The sequence below is a fragment of the Dryobates pubescens genome, chromosome 14 (assembly GCF_014839835.1).
Source record: "Dryobates pubescens isolate bDryPub1 chromosome 14, bDryPub1.pri, whole genome shotgun sequence".
NCBI classification, from domain to species: Eukaryota; Metazoa; Chordata; class Aves; order Piciformes; family Picidae; genus Dryobates; species Dryobates pubescens.
The window spans coordinates 11,427,556-11,445,678 of record NC_071625.1 but is presented as its reverse complement, the minus strand read 5'-3'; the positions used below and the strand labels follow the sequence as shown (position 1 = coordinate 11,445,678).

Here is an 18,123-nt window from a genome sequence, read left to right as displayed (position 1 = left end):
ACCACCACTTAACATTTTTTTGTTCATGTTATGGTAGTTCTCAAAATGTTTAGAAGTTAGAAAGGCTGTCTAATGACTGAAGACTGAGATTCTTTCAGTCATTTTTTGTATAGAAGTCTGCATGTTACTTAGTTGTTTAGACTATATTGAAGTCCACAAGGGAGAAAAAAAAAAGCACTGATGGTCTGGACAATGTTCATTGTTAAAATAATGTGTAGAGTCATGACATCACGTAAGTTGGAAGGGATCCCTGGAGGCCTCCAGTCCAACTCAATCTTCTGCTTAAAGAAAGGTCAACAAGAAGTTACTCAGGGCCATGTCCAGATGAGCTTTGAATATCTCCAAGGATGGAGACTCCATATTGTTACAGTGTCTGTCCTCACTTACTGATTTATTTTTTTTAATATATATATATATATATATTTCCTTCAGTCATAATTGCCCACATTCCGGCTTGAGTTCCTTCTCTCTTGTCCTTTCACTGTGTACCTTTTAGAAGAAACTGACTCCATTTTCTCTGTATTTTCCTGTTAGATGGTTGAAGAGAACAGTAAGATCTCTCCCAAATCTTCTACATACCCATCCTGAACAGACACAGTTCTGTCAGCTTCTCCTCACGTCATATGCTCCAGAACCCAAATCACCTTGTCAGACCTCTGTTTGACTCAATCTAGTGCGCTTACGTTTTTCCCATTGTGGTAGGTTGACCATGGCTGGACATGGCTGCTCTGTCACTCCCAGTCCTTAGCTAGACAGGGGAGAGAGTATGCAAAAACACCTCATGAGTCTACTTTAGAATCATAGAATAGAATCATAGAATCAGTAAGATTGGAAAAGACCTCAAAGATCATCAATGCTTTCAGCACCATGTCCCATAGCATAAGCAAGTTGAGAAGTGTGGGTTAGAAGAATGGGCAGTGAGGTGGATTGAAAACTGGCTGAAGGAAGAGCTCAGAGGGTTGTGGTTAACTGCACAGAATCTAGTTGGAAGTCAGTAACAAGTGGTGCTCCCCAGGGGTCACTATGGGATCTGGTCCTGTTCGGTATATTCTCCAACAATCTGGATGAAGGCATAGGGTGTACCCTCAGCTGGTGACACAAAACTGTGAGGGGTGGCTGACACACCTGCAAACTGTGTGAAGAGGGATGTATATGTAGACCTCAGTGGCTCTAAAGGAGTGCTAGGTATACCTGTTTGTAATTATGATAAAAGGACAAAAATGCACAGATCTACAGGATATGTGTGTACATTCACTGTGTAATTTGTCATTGGGGGGAAAAATAATAAAAAATATAACTTGCCAGAGCTCAGTCTTTTAAGCAGAACAAGAGTGATCGATGTGTCAAGGTAAAGCTTTTATCTTACCCACACTGACATGCACTGTGATCATCACTTCAGAGAAGATGTCAGTTAAGCCATGGGAAGGCAATGCTCATTCCAGCCAGTCTCAGTGCTGGTGCTCATGAGCAATGGCTGGGCTTCAATACAGAACTGCAAGCACTGCACTCCCTCTGACACACCTTGCCCTTACTGGCAGGACCCTTAACTTCTACCCCAGAGTTGTATATCTGTGCTTGATATTTTCCAGATCATCCCTTGCAGTATTAGTGCCCACATGGAAGAGCAATAGATGTCTGCAGGCTGGAGAAACCTCAGTAGTGTCTTGGATGTGAGCCCCTGACATGCACCAAACCTCCCTAGATAATAGGTCAACAGGTGGAGGCCACCATGCCCTGCAATGAGGAATCTCCCAGTACTGTCATTTGCCAATTCCTGGTTCTGTTTCAGAGCTCAGGCTCAGCTGGTTCAACTACTTTGCTGGACACAGTTCCCAGCCTCTTATCTGCTACTAGGCCACTTACTTGAGGCTGCACAGCTGCAGGAGGAGCAAAAGTTGCCCTGCTGGTGTTGGAATTCATACACTTCTAATGCTCATCATCATGGAGTCTGGATTTCCTGTGGTACTAAAAAAATAATGGCAGCAGCAAAGTTAATGAGGCTACCCTACATTCCTTAGGTGATTTTGACTATTACCTACTATTAAATCACTAATTACTACTAGAATCAGACCTTGTCTGCAAACACATGCTGTTAATTTCAGAAAGTGCAGGTACTTAGAGGAGACTGAGCTGAAAACTAAAATCATCAAACAGAATTAGTTCTCTCCTAACTCAAACCAGGACAAAGTTCTACTTGAAAAACTTTCCACATCCTTCTAGCAGAACACCAAAATTCTTATTTCTAAATGCTTCTGTGGTGTAAAAATCTTTTCCGTCAAGTTCCAATTTTAGGGATTTTTTCAATTTTGAACGTATCTGTGAACTTTTCAAATGCAACCAGACTTAATTTAAGTTTGATAAATTTTGGCAAAGAAGATAACAGAGCTGCCAAAGCAGACATCGTAAATTGGCTGAGAAAATGTCTTCAGAGGAGGTTAAGTCCTGTTTCTTCTGGTGATGCTGTAGTCACAGATCATATTCAGGAGTGCTGAATTTTAAGGTCTCTGCATAATTAAGCAGCTGAGAAATCTTGACTTTGAAATCTTGAAAGCATTTTATTATCCTTAGGCATTTAGTGGTGGGATAAAAGGCAGATTCGTGTAGATGTGCAACATTGCAGAAGTAAAGAGGTCACAAATGTGTTGCAGAAATTGTGCTTCCTGCTTTGCATGGCTTGCATCACGTTGTTTAGCTGTTTTCTAAGCCTGAGTGCATTTAAGAAAAAAAAGCTGTTTTGATGAACATTTATATTTTTCTTCAGTTCATAAAAGTAAATTATTTCAAGTTGCACACTTGTCTACTGAATGTAATATAGAGAATTTAAGAGTTAATTCCATGGAGGTTTACATAAAAACAGATTCAAGTGGTCTCATTCCACAAGTTTTATAGTCAAGATAAAAATGATTGAAGATGCTTTCTCCATCAGATGGTGTAAAACTTAAAACTGAGTATCGTGTTCTAAGGAAAAAGTAAAACTTCAAATAAGGCCAAGAGAGCTGAAAGTAACACAAATTGAAATATTCCCCTCCCCCCCCACCATCTTGCTCTAGATTATGTGCATTCCTCTTTTCTTTTTTTCAATTTGTTTGTGTGTTGTTGTTCTTCCCTGTCTTAAAGCTACCACAGAAATTATATGAGAACTTATTTTGGGACATGAAGAGGTTATCAAATGGAACGTACTTCTCAAATCTGGCTTCGAAGGCAGATGTATTTGCTTTAGGGTATTGTTCAGCTCACTTTTGAAAGTCTTCAAGGATGGAAGTTCCACAGTCTTTCCAGATAACCTGATCAAAATCACCCACTCAATTATTAAACTGTCCTTGTATCAACCCATGAGTCTAACTGCCCAAGCCCCACCCCCCCATTCCCCCACCCCCCCACCCCAGTTTCCTTCCCCATCAACTTTGGCAGGGAGTAATGAGTGAGTATCTGCAGGATGTATAGTGCTGGTTGGGGTTAAACCATGACAATCTCAATCAGCAGTTTATTTCACTCCTGATATGTAAATGGAATATGTTATTTTACAATTTCTGACCTTGCCTCTAGTCTTTTTGTTGTACACCTTGGAAAAATTACTCCATTTTCCCCCCCACAGCCTCTTTTTAGTCAAAGATTGAATATTCTCCCCGAATAAATCAAATTTAAGGAAACATTGTAAGCTATATTTTCTTTACTGTAGATTTAAACACATTTTTCTTCCTGAATTTGATTCCCAAGTAATTCTTATGAATGAGATCTAAAATAAAGACGTTTTCTTGGAAGTATAATAAACATACTTTATAGCATCTTTTGTAGGTATAAACATTTCTTTGAAGACTCATCGTTACAGTTGAAATCATTATGAAGAGGGAGCATACTTTGTATATAACTACAGCCAAGAATTTATTGCTAGTTTAGTTTCAGTCTTCTTAAAGGCACCTGTATATTCCTTCCTGTGTTCCCCCTTGGGATTTCTTCTAGTCTAGTCTAGTCTATGATTCCCAGGTGTGACTAGCCTGAGGCAGTTCACCATCTCCTTTCACACAGGTCACCCCTGCTGCACTCCTGCCAATTTCACCCAATACAGGGCTCCAGGTGGACACAGTCTTTGTAGACAGTGGTGGTATCTTCTCCACTGCACAGATAATTTTGGTGGTTCTCTCAAAAAAAAACAAACCCAAAAACAAAAAACCAAAAGGCAGGTTAGGAGTCAATTTATTCCATTTAACTGTTGCTGGAGCACCTTTTAAGCTTCCTCACCATTTTAGCTACAGATGCTATTATTTGATTTTTATTTTTTTTTCTGGCTGTCAAATCTGTACAAATTTTGCAGCTCTACTGAGCATAGAAGTGCAAACTGAAGGATTTGAGGATGTCAATCATGTCAATTTATAATCATCCTTGGGTTTATTTTGAATTTCAAGTCTCTGAATTTTACAAATTGAAACACAAAGGCACAGAAGAGACTTCCATATGTCCTTGAGAAATGTTTTATGTCCCTCCCCTCAAAAGCTGGATGAATTTTAAGTCATTAATGACAAATCTGCTGCAAACCTATCTTTGAAGGTTTTTGGTTGGTGTGTGCTCTGCAATCATTTAATTTACATTCTGAAAGCTGGAAGGTTAATCTACAGATAAATTATGAGGAGAGGCTGGCATATTTAATTATTACAGGTTTGTAGAAAAAGCCAATATACAAGAGTTTCTCAGAAATTATATACCTATCCTTAAGGATATTTTTCAATGTTTTAGAATCTTATCAGAATATTAAATTAAAATAGATGTAATATGCATTATACTGCATGTGGTGTTCTCTGTTCTTTAAAGGTCCATTATTTTATTCTCTGACTCTGGGTGTTTTATTACTGAGACTAAGTAAAAATATTTGGGTAACTAGTGGGGTAAAAGCATCACTGCCAAGAGTCTTGCTAACCCAAATGAGGAGTTATTTAAACTGGGTTTATCAGGCTTGGTGGGGGAGAGGCACACATGGAACAGAGTGATAAGGGATTTTATTGACTGCTTTCTCAGGAAGTGAGGTGATCAGAGACACATCTCAAGTGCCTGTACACGGAGGGAGCAAAAGGAACTCCACTAGAAAATGCCATTCCTTATGGAGCTTCTTAAAGAAAAAGTTGTGCTCCTGTAATCTGGTACTGTATTTATTTGTAAATTTCATGATCAGATTATCACGCTGGAGACTTTTAAAACTGAACATTCTGGTTTAAAGGCATTTCCACTGCAGACAGTGAAGTGGAAACACATTCTAAGTTGTGGTGGGTTTTTTTGTTTTGTTTGGAAGTCTGTGTGTTTGTGGTTTGGGGTTTTTGTTTATTTCTGGTTTTGGAGTTGTTTGGTTTAGGGCATTTTTGTTTGCTTGGATTTTTTGTTTGCTTGTTTGTTTTTTAACGAAAGCAGTGTATAGGATGTGCAGAAAATTGCAAAGCTGGAGTGTATATAAGACCATTGCATTAAACACCGGCCAAGTGTGACATTGGAAATTTGTGAAAGTTGCTGATGGATAACCAGCAAATTCAGACTTGTGGAAAATTAAGTTCCAAATGTGTTATGAAGCTGCTTCTCAGTACTGTACTCTGAAAAAAAAAAAAATCAGAGTATATAAAAATAAATACTTATAAAGGGGACAATTCTAAGCATAAAATGCTTTTACAATAATAATATTCAGGTTGAGATAATTCTGAGCTTGTCAGCAACTAATTCTACATAATTGTTATAGATATACTTTGAAACTATAATTAACAGCACCTACTGAAAACATAACAAACAATGAGCAGTGGGGCTGATATCTAGATTAGATGATTTTAATTTTTCTAAAAAATATTATTTAGGTTTATCCTCTGACAACTTCTCAGAAACAAAAACCAGACACAATGTCCTTGGGAAAGAACCTACCTTCAGACTGAGAATTGTTGGTATAAAGTTATAGCTAAGATAGTGTGCTGCCTTTTTAATAGACAAGGATGTTTCCTTTCTCATACCAGGTTACTGCCTGGAGGGGATAAACTCATTTTCTTTACCTTTTACTTTGAATATGGAAGTAATTGATTAAAAAATCTTATTTAGGAAACACTGGTAGAATTTTAAAACAAAGCTACTTTTCCCCCCTTTCTTTTAAAATTCCAATTACAGCTAAAGTATTCTGATTTTGGAAAATCTTTAAACTTATTGCCTGCATAAAGAATTTCCATTCTATTTTGTTGCATCAAATAACTCAGCTATCTCAGAAGGACATAAAAAGCAATGCTTTAAACATGAAAATTCTTAGAATTATACTTCACTTTCCACATAATTATTTTATGCATGGAGGTTGTTAATTTATTTTTGATATATGATAAATATGTTGTAATAGAGAACAACATTTTTCAAGGTCCTCATTTTCTTCAGTTGCCCACAAAATCTGAACAGTTGGATGTCATTAGTTAAGGCAGGAGAGGAGACTCAAAATTCTGTATAATCACAGAATATTAGGGCTTGGAAAGGACCTCGAAAGATCATCTAATCCAACTCCTCTGCCAGCGGAGGTCACCCAGAGAGGGTCACACAGGAACACATCCTGGTGGGTTTTGAATGTCTCTAGAGAAGGAGACTCCACAACCTTACCAGGCAGCCTGCTCCAGTGCTGTGTCACCCACAGTGAAAAAGCTTTTCCTTGTTTACATGGAAGGTTAGAGTTTCCATAGACACAAGTGTATGTGTGTGTTTGCTATGCAGAACCAGGTAAATTAGTTTTTCACCACACTAAATTTATCAGTAGTTAATGCTATCTATTTGCCTATATTAAATTCTTTTGACCAGCCCTGGAATTTCACAAAGAATGGATTGTTTTCTAATGTAAAGATCTATTATACTCTTTAGTTAAAAGGTTGTTTTTAAAGTGTATATGTAAGAGCAATAATTAATGACTGTAAAATGCTTTTAAAAGGGCTGATAGAGTGCTGAATCTGATAGATTGCTTAGCTAATTTTCTGAAATAAGGCTGTCTAAAATTTGACAGAACAGGCAACAGTATGTCCATGGTTGCACCTGAACTACACCATAAAGGGTATGTCTTGAATTTCATAGAGTGTAGCTAAGATCAAGGTATACAGGTATTACTGCAGGTCCTCTCAGCTTTTCTTAATGGGTTTCTTCAAAAGTGGCTCAGCTTACTCAGAAACTCTTTTGACTATTGAAAAGATCAGTGTTTGAACTTGGAACGCTACTATGCTTGTTTTGTCTTCCATTATTTTCAAGACTAGATAACATGTCTCTTACTCTGTGATGAGTTATGTACCACAGATTAAATGTTCAGTACGCTATAAATATCTAGGCAGATAACACGATGCAGTACGTTGTGCGCCAGATGAAAGCTTGATCTACCGTGCAATCTCATTGAATTCCCATTGAAATCCATGAATTTGCATGGTCTATAAATCACTGATAACATTGTCTGTCTTTGATCATTTGTCTTCTTGAAAATTATAGTTCAATATTTATGTAACATTGTTGTGAATGATGAAGCATACCATGATAACATTAAAATGAAACAAGGTTGACTACAGAAATACACTTAGAAAATTTATTATGCAAAAGGAACAGTGAACAGCAGGCCAGGAAAATGGTTAGAAAACAATGTTATTAAATCAGTTTCCATCAGTAATTTTTAAATGTATTTGTGGATATTTGTGATTTAAAATACCCAACCAAAACCAACCAAACAAAACCAACAAAAAACCACACACACAAACAAAATTATCAGCATGTGTATCCCAAACCCTCAAGACCTTTGTACTCCCATAATCATCATTCACATCATAATATCAGTGATACTCCCTCTGCATAAGAGCCCTTATGCATATTCAAACATAGATCTTAATTTGCATTCATAATACCTCAAAGAGCTTTTCTAAGCCAAGTCTCCACTTGCATATCTCTCTGAAAAATCTTCCCCTTCCAGCATATGATTGAGGTCTGAGAACTGTGTTTGGAAAAATGACATCTCAGCAATAGGTGTGGTTTTTGCATTTATGCCTTCATATCACTATTGTAAGTTTGTGGATTAGATAAATTTTTACAGTATGTACAAAAAATATTGAAAATGTGAGGAATGGATTTTAAAAGTAGATTTGTTGTTGTTGTTGTATTTGTTTACATGTCATCAGTGTTAGATACATAATTGTAATTGCATGATGTCTATCAAGTCTACACTGAAGAAGAAGTGCTGTCTTCTCACCATGCCTGTGAATGTTGTGTTTTTTTCTGTATGTGGTAACTGGAATATAAAAGAACAGGAAGTGCTACACAGTTCTTTCAAGGCATGTAGCTACTTAACTGCTGTGTAGGGATCATATTTTGCTTAAAATGACTGTAGCGTTAGGCACTTACGTATCTTTGATGACTCCTCCCTCAATCGCTTGGCAGAGGTGATTAAGAAAGTTGTGGAAATGCAATGAAAGAGATTCTCAGTGCTCTGAATGGTAATCTCTGCAAAGATTATCTTTCCTTTCTTTCTTCATTGTTGATGTATTATTATTGGATTTGTTGTGCATTGATGACGATGGGCCATTATTAGTCTTCATAAGTGTTCTTACCAGTTTTCTTTTTTCTGCAACGTTTCATTGCTGACATCTAAGCAGTTATGCTATTTCAATGTGATAGAAGCACAGGTACTAAAGGTGGATTGCATAGAAGTAATTATTACATTTTCTTTTATTTGTTGGAGTCGTGCAGCATGAAGTCAGCAGTAGAACTGCTGCAGTCAACTTCAGTGTTTGTCAGCTTACTTGTGTATCAATTCTTTTTTCAAGTGGCTTCACAACTGAAGATGCTAAACATTTTTGTGGGAGTTAATGGTTGTTTGCCTCCTCCTGGATGTGAGCTTTTACTTATGAGGATATGACTGCAAGAGTGTAATCGAATAAATCACAAGTTAATGGAATTGTAGGTGGAGGAATATAAGAACACAGCACAGTAATTCTGTTATTTATTGGACTAATGCTTGCATTACAGAGGCTCAGATTATGTCTGATATGCTCTCGGTTATATTTGCAGCAGTTAAATGTAGCTAGTATTAATTTTATTTGTAACAAATTTGCTACAAGAATCAGAACAAAATACATGATGATTTGTCTGGGCCATTTTGCTGATGGTAAAAAAATTACATTTTGGCAAAAATCTCTGAACCAATGTGGCTCAGAAATAGTGGACATGCACATTGACACAAGTTGTAGTTTTGAATACACTCACTCTACATATTTTAGATATTGGTGAAAGTGGCAACATTTTTAGTGAAAAGGGGTTTTATATTGCAAAGAACTAGGATAGGTTTCTTTATAACTCATTTGCAAAAATGGAGTCACCGTCATTGGAGGTTTTCAGGAGAAGTCTTGATGGGGTGCTTGGTGCCATGGGTTAGTTGTTTAGGTGGGTTGGATTGGTTGATGGGTTGGACGCGATGATCTTGAAGGTCTCGTCCAACCTGGTTTATTCTATGTATTCTATGTAATATTGTTCAGTATTTTTGAATCTGAGAGAAAGCTATTCCAAATTTGTTATTCTTGTAAGCTACTTCTAGTTTTCTGCTTTAAACTTATTACATTTCACATACTATTTGTCTTTGCCCATTGCATAAGCTTCAGTTATTATGAAATTTTGCCTATAAAAATCTTCTCAGATCAGTACTGGATAAAATATATTTCAATAAGTTTTTAAGGTCCATATACCAATCATTCAGAATCATCCCATCAGTATGTTACTCATTGTTTTAAGGAACATTTTACATCTCTGAACTAGGAAGTACAAAGTATTCTCCTCATTGTCCTTAATGCATGAAAATCAAAGTATTACTTATCTTTTTTTTTTTTTTTATTCCTTTCTCAACAAAGGACTTGAAAGTATGAAACTTGAAAGCCTTGTTGTATTTGGTGATTGTTAAATGCAGTGGTTAATTAGTAAGATTAAATCCAAGATATGTTTTTACTTCAGTTTTTCTATCTCGACATATAATAATTTAGTAGAATTTTTAAGAGACAAAACCTGGTATTTTGAACTCTTAAACTACTATAATTAAAAAGTTTCTTACAATCATTAAATTTTTTCTTTCCATTAGAGGTGAGTCATTATGTGTGCCAGAATTCTTAAAAGCTATTGTTCTGTGATGCTATACTCCTTTATTTTTTTTTAACTTGTCATTAATTTTACAGCAGTATTGACTTTTTTTCCCAGGCTCTAGGGCAAATTTTGTTCATGTTAGCACTCAAATAAAGCAGAAAAGAGACTTACTTTTCAAGTGTGTTTCAAACATTTGGAAAATAAACTGAATAAGAAATGCAATACATTGTTCCCATCTAGTAACATGGTGTGTGTATATATATGTGTTATTTGAAGAGTTGTCTGGGAAATTGGTTGAATTATCAACCCTGGGGGGATTTAAAAGATGTGTGTATGTGGTGCTTAGAGAGATGGTTTAGCAGTGGACTTTGTAGTGTTAGGTCAGTAGCTGGACTTGATGATTTTAAATATCTTTTTCAGCATGAACAACTCTACGATCCTGTGGTTTCTGAAAGTTGTAGCTCTGCATTCACAATCAATATTTTTTAGCTCACAAAAATATGTGCTGGCATTAGTGTTTTAATGTCTATATAACTGAAATTTGAAAGAGTTACTTGTTAACATCTTCACTTTGCCGCAGATTCCAAGTCTAACATGTTAAACATCTATTCTCAACAAGAAAGTATACATTTCTAAGGGGTGATTTTAATGTTGATTATAATTTATGTTTTAACAGCTGAGGATGCATGTGGAGGTACTATGAGAGGATCTAGCGGCATCATCTCAAGCCCCAACTTTCCTAATGAATATCACAATAATGCAGATTGCACGTGGACAATTGTGGCAGAGCCTGGGGATACTATTTCACTCATATTTACAGATTTCCAAATGGAAGAAAAATATGACTATTTAGAAGTAGAAGGTTCTGAACCACCTACAATATGGTAAGTCAACTATTGCAACTTGAATATGGTAAAATAATTTTTAAAAAATGATATGTGGAAGCATAATTTCCATTGCTTTTTGTTTTGTCAATAGATAGTCTTGCTGAAAAACCAAAAAAACAATCCAAGCAGTAATGGCTCTTTGTGTGGTATAAATGTTGATATTCTAATTGCAGCTGTAAAATGATTTCCAATTATATTGCAAGGGTGTGACATCGAGATGACAGTTGTAGGCTCATTCATATCTTTGTCTGTAGGTCTGTTTTAGCCGTTATTGTGTCACAAATGTATATATTTAGCAACAGAATGGAATGGACTGCTGTGCTAGTAAGGACTGGGAGAGCCTTCAGGTAGTTTCATAGTGTCAGAAAGTGAATGGCATGGAGTCCTCTCAGCAGAGAGCTTGAGGAAGCAGTGTTGATCACAGCTGTTGATCACAGATTGTCTCTAAAAGAATTTCTATGCAGAGGACTGTATATGTGGTCTCACTATATCCTGTGCTGGGGGTATGACTACTGTTACACTTACATAGAAATTTCCGTCTTAATCTGTGAAATGTAACACCCTTAACTTAATGTCCAGTTCTGGGTCCTTCAGTTCAGGAAAGACAGGGAACTTCTTGAAAGAGTCCAGCTCAGAGCCACAAAAATTATTAAGGGAGTGGAACATCTCCCTTATGATGAGAGACTGAAGGAGCTGGGACACTTTGGAGAGGAGAAGACTAATGGGTGACCTCACTAGTGTTTATAAATATGTAAAGGGTGAGTGCCAAGAGGAGGGAGCCAGGCTTTTCTTGGTGTTGTCCAATGACAAGGGGCTATGGGTGGAAATTGAGATATGGGAAGTTCCATGTAAGCATAAGGAAAAATTTCTTCACTGTGAGGGTGACAGAACACTGGAACAGGCTGCCCAGGGAGGTTGTGGAGTCTCCCTCTCTGGAGATATTCAAAACCTGCCTGGATGTGTTCCTGTGTGATCTAGTATAGGTGATCCTTCTCTGGCAGGAGGGTTAGACTGGATGATCCCTCCCTCGGGCTGCGCCGGGGGAGGTTTGGGCTGGGTGTTGGGAGGAAGTTCTTCATAGAGGGAGTGATTGGCCATTGGAGTGGGCTGCCCGGGGAGGTGGTGGGGTCGCCATTGCTGGAGGTGTTCAGGAGGAGACTGGATGGGGTGCTTGGTGCCATGGTTTGGTTGATTGGATTGTGTTGGATTATGGGTTGGACTTGATGATCTCAAAGGTCTTTTCCAACCCGGTTAATTCTATTCTATGAAATCTTTCAAGGTCCCTTGCAGCCCATAACATTCCATGATTCTGTGAGTAGCCACAGCACTTTATGGTTTGGATTTTATTTCAAATACACTACCTTTGTCTTTCTTAATCTATTTAAGGTAGTGGTAGTAACAGTATTTTTGATAAGCTGGCATCTGCAATTCTTGATCTCAATGTAGATGCACTTTGCAAAGCAAGTAGAAGAAATAAAATTTTAAACAACCTCTGTTCAGATTAGGTTCAGTTAAGAAGAAAAAATGAATGATGCATTTTGTAGGTTTTCAGCCTGGTAGTTTATCATAACGTATCATCACAATACTCAAGAAACATGTGAATATTACACATATGTGTGTTTGTTATATTGGTTTAAATATACTATAGGTTCACAAAAAAGAAGGAGAGTATGTATATAAAACCATAAATAACAGCGGTGCTCCCCAGTAAAATCTTAAGCTCTGAACAGGTTCATAAAGCATTATCAGGATTCTGCACAACAGCAAAGAGCTTGTGAACAGGAAGTGATACAACAACTTGCTAGCACATTAAAGTCAGTCTTGTTTTCTTGTTATCAGTACAAAAATCGAATACAGCATAGGCTAAAAAAATGAAATTATTATAAATTTTTTAAGAAGAAAATATCCCAAATCAGAAAACTGTATTTTTTGAAACATCAGTTTCTATGTAATACTCATTACTACTTACAGGTATAGTAAAAGCCTATCTAATAAGTCTCAGCTTTATAAAGAGCATTTCATCATTTCAGTTAATCTGTACTACCACCTACATAGTTAATTACCTGTATTAGAATATTACTTAATTGCTGTTGAGTTTTTCAAGCTGTTAAACTGAGATCTTTTGAACTAGCTGTCAGTTAAAATAATTTTTAAACAATTTATAACAGTAATTAGTGTGGTAATACCAATGACACACAGAAAAAATGACTCTCTCGAATAGTTAAATGGGCATTCTATTCCTCTTGAATGTATTTTATGTATTCAGTCATGAGCTTAAAACAATGATTTATTTTTTTTGCCTGTTAAAATCATTAGTTCTATTTAAATTTACATTTTTTAATAATGTTTTTTAATATATGGACATTCTCATCAGTTTACTAAACATAAAATCTTATAACCTTAATTTAATAATTGCTCATGCTTAGAACAGATTGAGACAGTATTCTTATTTTTGTTCAGTTTGTCATTTATATTCCTTAAATTAGACTGATGTATGCAGTTATGCAAAAGTATTCCCCCTATATGTTAGAAAAAAAAAATTATTTGGGAAGCTTAATTAACAACAATTTGTTTATTAGATTTACAGTGGTAATACTTTAAAGCCCCCTGGACTGTAGCTTGAGGTGTAACTCAAGATAGGTTAGTTTCTAGTCACACAGTATAGTTCTAAAACTGAAACCATGTTTTTGATCTTTCATTCTGGAAAACATATAGTACACAGTGTGTGGAATTACTTAAAACATGTTGGTTGATCTGGATATTCAGTATTGAAAAATTATTTCATAGTTATTTTGTTGCTTTATGTGACTGTTACTTGTCCTGATTTGTTAAAAACAAATCAAAAGTTTTCTTCTTCAGCACATTTGCTCTGTAACTACTTTTTTTGTTCTTAGTAAAACAAGGATCTACAATATACATCCAGTAGCTAGTCTAGGGTTATCCAGGAGACAAGGCATGGAATTCTTCATAAAGTACTAAATTTTCACACCTGGTTTAAAGCCCTGTCAGTCAGCCCCGCAACCTCCTGAGTGAGGAACTTCTTCCCATTTTGAGGAAGGTGTCTTCTGTTTGGTGTCAATAACCCTGGTGCCATGTAGGCCACATAGTTGAAGAACCCAAATTTGTGGTGGTGATACCAGCCACGGAGCCATGTATTAATGGACTGCATTGGATTGTTCATTCCAGTGTCATTTTCTGTGATTGGAAAATCAGAAGAAAAGATGACCTGTGCTCTAGAATCTTTGACCACTCATCCCAAGGCCCTAAGATCTCTTTTAATTGCTCTTGGACTAACAGTCATTACTTCCTTTCCACCTGCATGGAAGATCAGTAACGGGTAATAGTCCAATGACTGCACTAGGCTAGGAAGCTTCCTAGTGATGTTCATAATCCAAGCTCCAGGGAGACAGCAAACTTCCCTATGAGAAGGATCTGTTCAGTCTCCCTGATACTCCTCAACATTTCAACCTCCCTGCACAGCTTTGCCATGAGGCTAAGCAGATTGACCACCTCTTCACAGCAGAGGCAGCAGTTCTCATAGCTGCCACTTGTTGCCAGCACAAGGCTGTGGCACTCCTTGCAGCCTGTGACCTGGATAACTGCATATTTGCATAGGACTTCTATCTGGGATGTCACATTTCTTTTCACCACAGATTTTACCCTTGTAGGAACCATGGCTGGTCCTGCCCACATGACCTTCTGCACAAACTGCCCAGATGAATCACCACAGCCTTTACCTTGACCTTGCTCAGGGTGCAAGGATCAAAGATCCCTGTACTCCTGGGGTGTTTAAATAGCCTTCTGGATGCAGCTCTGCCCATGCCTTGCCCGCCTCTCATTAGACTGGCCAGCTTGGTGAGGGGGCTTGCTTCTCTCTCCAGGTGTAACCTGGCTTTGGGGAAAAAAAGACAAAGTCCACCAATCTCTGCCACTCTGCTGAACTGCTGTAGGAACGGCTCACCTCCTGCGGCTGTTTGTAAAGAACAGAAGAGATAAATTCAGACATTTTTAAGAACTAGTCTCTGGGGTCAGTAAAAAAGTCAGTGTTTTGGATGAGAAAAGCAACTCCTGTAACTTTCAAAGATTCAAAATACTTTTTATAGATACAGAGTTTAGTGCCAGAAAGAACTAATGAATAATTTAGTGCTCCCTCCTGTAAATGGCAGTCTGTATTTCATGTGTTTTTCTGTGCTAATTTCAAAATTAGCCAGACTTCTAGAGTCTTCACTTAAAAATGCTAAGTGCTACAAACATCAACTGTTTTTAATGCTTTTTTCATTGTCTTTTTTTTTGTCCTTGGGTAATAGATCTTTGGGGGGTTTTTTACATTTCTTGATACATTAAAGAAATATTGTGCATCCATTTTTGAGTGAGGCATTTATGAAGATATAGCACTTCTTTTAGTTTCTCAGCAATTTCTTATGTTGTAAAAAAAGTCAACAAGGGAAAGCTGCAGCAATCATTTCATGCCTATTGCAACCAGAAATAAACTTGTGCTTCTACATATTACTTGATTCCACTGCATCATTTAGCTATATCAAAGGAAGAAGAAAAGTGATTAGCTAAAATCAGTTTGGGTCACCTGGTGTGATGGCCATACTGTTTCTGTTCATTTATTGTCAGTCCGTGAGTGTGGCAAGTTGGCCTTGGCTGGACAACAGTGGCCCATCAAGCTGCTCTGTCATTGTCCCTTCTCAGCTAGACAAGGAAAATATATGAAAGGCTTTGGGGTTTAGATAAGGACAGGGAGATCACTTGCCAATTGCTATCATAGGCAAAATAGACTTGGTGAAATTAATTTATTGCAAATCAAGTCAAAATAGGATGAAAAAGAACCCAAAATCTTAAAACTCCTTAAGATCAACTTAATTCCAGATTTTCTCTACCTTTCCCGTCCTGAGTTGTAGAGGTGGACATAAAATGAGGGTTGTGGTATTTCAACACTTGTCTTTGCTGCTCTTTCTTCCTCACACTCTTCCCCCGCTCCAGCATGGGCACCACCTGTGGGAGACAGTCATCCATGAACTTCTCCTACATGAGCCCGTGCTGTGGGCTTCAGTTCTTCACAGACTACTCCAGCACGGGTTCCTTCTGTAGGGTGCAGTCCTTCAGGAACAGGCTGATCCAGAATTGGTCCTCCACGGGGTTGTGAGTTCTGCCAGCAAACCTACTCCAGCATCAGCTGCACCCTACAGTCCCCAGGTCCTGCCAGGAGCCCATTCCATCGCAGGTTTCCCACAGGGTCACAGTCTCTATCAGGCGCATCTACCTACTTTAACATGTGGCCCTTGATGGGCTGCGGATGGATTACTTCTCCATTTTTAACCTCCATGGGCTACAAGGGGACATGCTGCCTCAACATGAGTTCTCATGCCTGGAGCACTTACTCCTCCTCCTTTGCTGACCTTGGTATGTACAGAGTTGTTTTGCATTCTCACTTCTCTTGCAGCTCTTGCACAGCTTTTCTTTTTTGTTTGTTTTATTTTTTACCCCCCAGTTTTGTCTTAGATTTTTGTGGTGAACAACATAATGTCTCCTTATGCTTTAGAATTTTTTTAAATGCAATGAAGGATGGTACGGTTTCTGACATTTGTTGAGACCTCTGAGATGAAAGCTCTATAAAATTATGGAGTAAGATATTTATTAGCTTGCAGGTATTGCAGAAGAGGGAAAGGTCTCTGTGGATAAATGTAAGCAATTTTAAAATGTAAATGTACTATGTGATGAATTCTGTAGAACTAGACCAGTTGCACAAAATGTGACTGAGCAAGATACTAATTCACACACACACACAAAAAAAGATGGAAACTGAGATGAATGGTTCTGTGAGTAATCTGCATGGATTTCATGTCAGCAATTATATTTAATTATGCAATAAGAGTAGCCTTTTATGGCAGATTTCAATTTCTACCTTGACACATTTTCAGAGGCAGAAAATAGGAGTGAACTCAAAAGTTCTCCTGTAGTTTGAATGGAGCTGCACAATTTTTATCCTCTTAGTTTGTATTGAGTTGTTCTTTAAAGGCATTTCAGGACTTTCAGTGTCTCATCACCTTTAAAAAGATGAAATAAAGTATCTGACTCAGGCCTAACATGACAGCATTTCGAATTTTCATTCTAATGTTAAGCAACAGCTCTTTTAAGATACTTTTAAGTTTGGATTTAATACCTAGCTATGAGTAACTAGAGTGGCAGATACTCAGGAAAACTTTCAGATTATAAAAGTACTTTTTCTAACAAGACCCATGGGGTCCCTAATTTTGCTGCAGAGTGGGAGTAATTTGACTTATAATTTAAACTATCTCCAGCCAGAGTTGCATGCCAATTTTCCTTTATGTTGTGCAGAAAATATAATTGGAGTCTTTCACCAGTTTGAAGATTGCATACCTATATGTGTTTTTCATTTTAACTACTGCAGTTGCATGAAGTACTAAAGATTAGGGAGAGAAGTTAAATGAGAATTAGCTGCAGGGAGAAGTACTCTTTCATTACTATTTCCGATGTCTCCAAGTTTCTTTAATGGGAATCTAGCAACACTGGTACTCCAGTAAACATGACTTTTGTCTTATTACTAAGAAGTGGCCACAGGCTTTCTATTGATCTGACAGGGATCTGTCATAGGATTCTCCTGAGGTGTCTTGACCTGAGGTAGTTTTAGCTTGTCTGAGCTCTGACAGTTGCCTACTGGTCAAGAAACAACTGTCAGACCACACTCTGACAACCCTAGGCAGTTGCTGTGTAACGCCTTGATCTTCTGTGTTAGTTGGGTTTGAGGACGACTGAAAATCAATGAGATAAAAGCAGGCTGTTTTAAGAAAACATCAAATAGCCCAAATATAATTCAGTATTTTGGAAGGGGAATGTTATGGCTTCAGGATACTGCTGAATGGATTCTCTACTAAGTGGTCCTCTTTTGCAGGAGGGTTGGACTCGATCTCTGAAGTCCCTTGCAATCCCTGGCATTCTATGATTCTATGACCCACAGTAAACATTTTCCCCTTCTGTTTTAGAAAGAATGAAGTACTGATCTCAAGACACTGAAAGGATCACTGTATAATTAGAGAGAAAGAATTGATATTCAGAAGATTAAAGAATATACTACTATGTGGCTTTTTGATTTTAAACTGTCTGTTACATGTCTTCTATT

At 37.4% G+C, this 18,123-nt stretch overlaps 1 protein-coding gene across 1 annotated transcript in view; it reads left to right on the top strand.

Annotated features, from left to right (window-relative positions):
* Positions 1 to 18,123, top strand: part of CSMD3 (CUB and Sushi multiple domains 3) — a 386,198-nt gene that overhangs the window by 119,820 nt on the left and 248,255 nt on the right. The window contains exon 5 of the mRNA XM_009905784.2: positions 10,766 to 10,973. Coding sequence (XP_009904086.2) covers positions 10,766 to 10,973 — 208 coding nt within the window. The remainder of the gene's footprint in view (positions 1 to 10,765; positions 10,974 to 18,123) is intronic.